Here is a 3,019-nt window from a genome sequence, read left to right on the forward strand (position 1 = left end):
CTAAAAGGACTCATTATATGTATGTTTATCCTACCTAGATCGCGTATTTAGAATTTGTCAGAAATATGTTTGATCAAGAGCATTTAAAGTATTGGCCCTGTGGTTCCCGACAAATGGACTGGGGAAAATAAACCTTGGGAATACTTAGACACCAACAGCTCGGCCACCTCCGGCAAGTTTCGGGATATGTCAAATCTGTAGGATAAGGTCTATCTCGAAGCTTGCCGGAAATGGCCGAGTTGGTGCGATTTGGCCGAGGTGTTCCGATTGCCTAATGAACACATTCAGGTAACAGGTTCAGCCTATATTTTGTGAAAAGTGAATAGGTCGTTCTAGAATGTAAATATAAGGATATGATTCAAGATCAAGAAACCCTGTGTGTCCATAACAAACTGACAATAACTATACCAAAATGGCAAGTGTCGTGAAATTCACGTATATAATGAAAACACACGACAAAGGTTATAGACACGACGTATGGTAAGAAGAAGTGAAACACATACCGGACATAATATATCATCATGCTACGAAACTTAACAGATCTGTGTAGCATATTTGAAATATGAGCTCATGGGATTGGGATGTGATTTAAACAGTTTGAGTTGAAATAAGACCTGCATTTAATGCATGCTCCAAGTAACACAAACGTGCGTGATAATGGGTTAAGATTTGTGTTTTAAAGAAACTGACAAACTTGTATCGTCTTCACGTGTTGGACTGTTGATTTTATTTGTTAATTTTGGAGTAGATAAATAATTCAAAAAAGAGTAACCACAACAAGCAAATGAATTTATTTCATATTTCATTTTGTTTACATTATTGAAAAAATACAACTATGGAATAAGTTTAAATACAAACAAGACATGGATAGTGACCGGGAGAGTGAGAGACTGTTTTCTCTGCGGCTGTCCCAGGTGATGGAGGATATCGGTGTCAACAGACGGATGATTGAGTGGAGAAGGAACACATTTCTCAGGATTGAAACATTCAGTACTATTTGTTCGATTTTAAAGTATATACCTTTAACTGATTACGTCTTTGGTAGTCAGACTGAGGCCACAACAACTTTTTGGATGGAATCGGATCATGACACCTTGCATAGTGACGAAAGTGTCCATGTCATTCTCCACTTGAACAAATGGCAGAAAGGAAAGCCAAATCTTTTGGTTTTAAGGGATGAGCTCACTCCTCCGCAGCACTGTTACTTACAGAGACTGAGAGGTGACGTGCCACTACCAGCAGTAAAAACAGAAGGTCCTGATGATGTGCTCATTGGTGATGGGAGAGTGTTAGTGGCCAATACATGGGTTGAATGGCACAAAGCATACAGTAGTGGTTGGTTTAAAATTACTCAACACGGACCATCAATAACTGTCAATGAAGAAGCGGACAATGTTTATGCATACCAATGTGCAGAACTACCAGAGGAATGCCAGTTCATGTTTCACAGACCACGCCCTGGACATTGGCCAAGTACAGGCATAATGGAAAGGGCCAGGGAGGCTGGAGTCTTCTTTGTACCGCAGAGCTACAGAGAGAGCCCACCTCCAAAATCATGTGAACATGAAGCATTCGTTTGTAACATTCCGTCAACATTGCTAAACTACCCTTTATCGAAATTGCAGTGGCGGTTTTCAACTACATTAATGGAAAGATATTTGATGTTTGATATAACAACTGCACAAGTGAAAGCATATACACTTACCAAACTAATAAGAAAATCTGTTTTCAAACCACTGTATGAAGATCGCTTCTGCACTTTTCATATTAAAACTGCAATGATGTATACAATAGAAAACTATCCCCCTACAATATGGAGGGAAGACAACATTGTGCAATGTGTTAGTCTCATTCTGACTACACTTTTAAGATGGTTAAAACAAAAATACTGTCCGCATTTTACGATTTCTGGAGTCAACCTTTTTGTTGGGAAGTTGCACAAATGGGAACTTCCTAAATTGATCGGCATTATTTCAGATTTGATCAACTCAAAACTGCAGTGTCTGAACAATTTCAGCCATATAGGCACGAGGCTGCAACAATATAAAGGAAATGAAAAAAATATATGTCACAATATAAACATGACTCCAACTGAGTGTAATGCCTTTAGGAAAATATTGTATCTAGAAATGCAATACCTCTTGAATTGCATTCCAAAACATTTCAACGATAGCAAAGTTCATGAAATGTTATTTCACGCAACCCTTTTAAGAATGAATTCAAATTCCTTCAGTGACATAGAACAGGAAGTAGCTTCTCTCATAAACCCATTCTTTTATAGTACCATTGCCTCCAAATTTGCCTCAATCCTCCACAGTCAACCGATTACACAGCAAATTGTCGACTGGTACAAGCTGTCAATTGAAATAATGACTGACTGTGCAGCATTACTAGGACTAGAAGTGTGGCAGTGTTGTACACATAGTGGAAGGACGGGGTCAAAACCAAGCAATGAGCTTTGCAACAAGATGGTCTCCTTCTCAAGTAAAGAGCTGCTAACAAAATACATGATGACGTGCATTACATTTACAAAAGAAGAAATAAACTGCATTCCAAAACATCTTGCTTACGAAATGTGCAGGTGTATAGAATCTAAAGACAGACCACCTTATGAAGAGTGGAAGAACAATGTAGTCATTGACTGTATCCCATTCCTTTACTACTTACAACACCTCACGTACAGGGAACTACATCAGCCAATAAAAGCATTTACGGCACTAGATAACCTTCTGGAGTACACCAAGGGAACACGCCATGGCCATATAGACACAGCCTTCAACATACTGGGTCACTGCTTTGAACTGCAGAACAGGCTGGACCAGGCTTGGCTGTGCTACAAGAAATCATTGAAAATTTATAACAACGACAATGCAGCCATCAGGCACTTAGCAAGAATAGTACATGAGTTTATAACAAAGACAATGCCTCCATCTGGCATGTAGCCAGGGTAGTACATGAGTGTATAACAAAGACAACGCTGCTATCTGGCATGTAGCCAGGGTAGTACATGAGTGTATAA

General features: G+C 39.2%; 1 protein-coding gene across 1 annotated transcript; it reads left to right on the forward strand.

Moving 5' to 3' along the window:
- The first annotated feature begins 301 nt into the window (after window positions 1-301).
- LOC128246244 (uncharacterized) lies at window positions 302-1,998 on the forward strand. The gene is made up of 2 exons (XM_052964438.1): window positions 302-1,574; window positions 1,978-1,998. The coding sequence occupies exons 1-2, from the start codon at window positions 864-866 to the stop codon at window positions 1,981-1,983; spliced, it is 717 nt and encodes a 238-aa protein (XP_052820398.1). The 5' UTR covers window positions 302-863; the 3' UTR covers window positions 1,984-1,998.
- Window positions 1,999-3,019: the final 1,021 nt, after the last annotated feature.

Source organism: Mya arenaria, chromosome 2 (genome assembly GCF_026914265.1).
Source record: "Mya arenaria isolate MELC-2E11 chromosome 2, ASM2691426v1".
NCBI lineage: Eukaryota > Metazoa > Mollusca > Bivalvia > Myida > Myidae > Mya > Mya arenaria.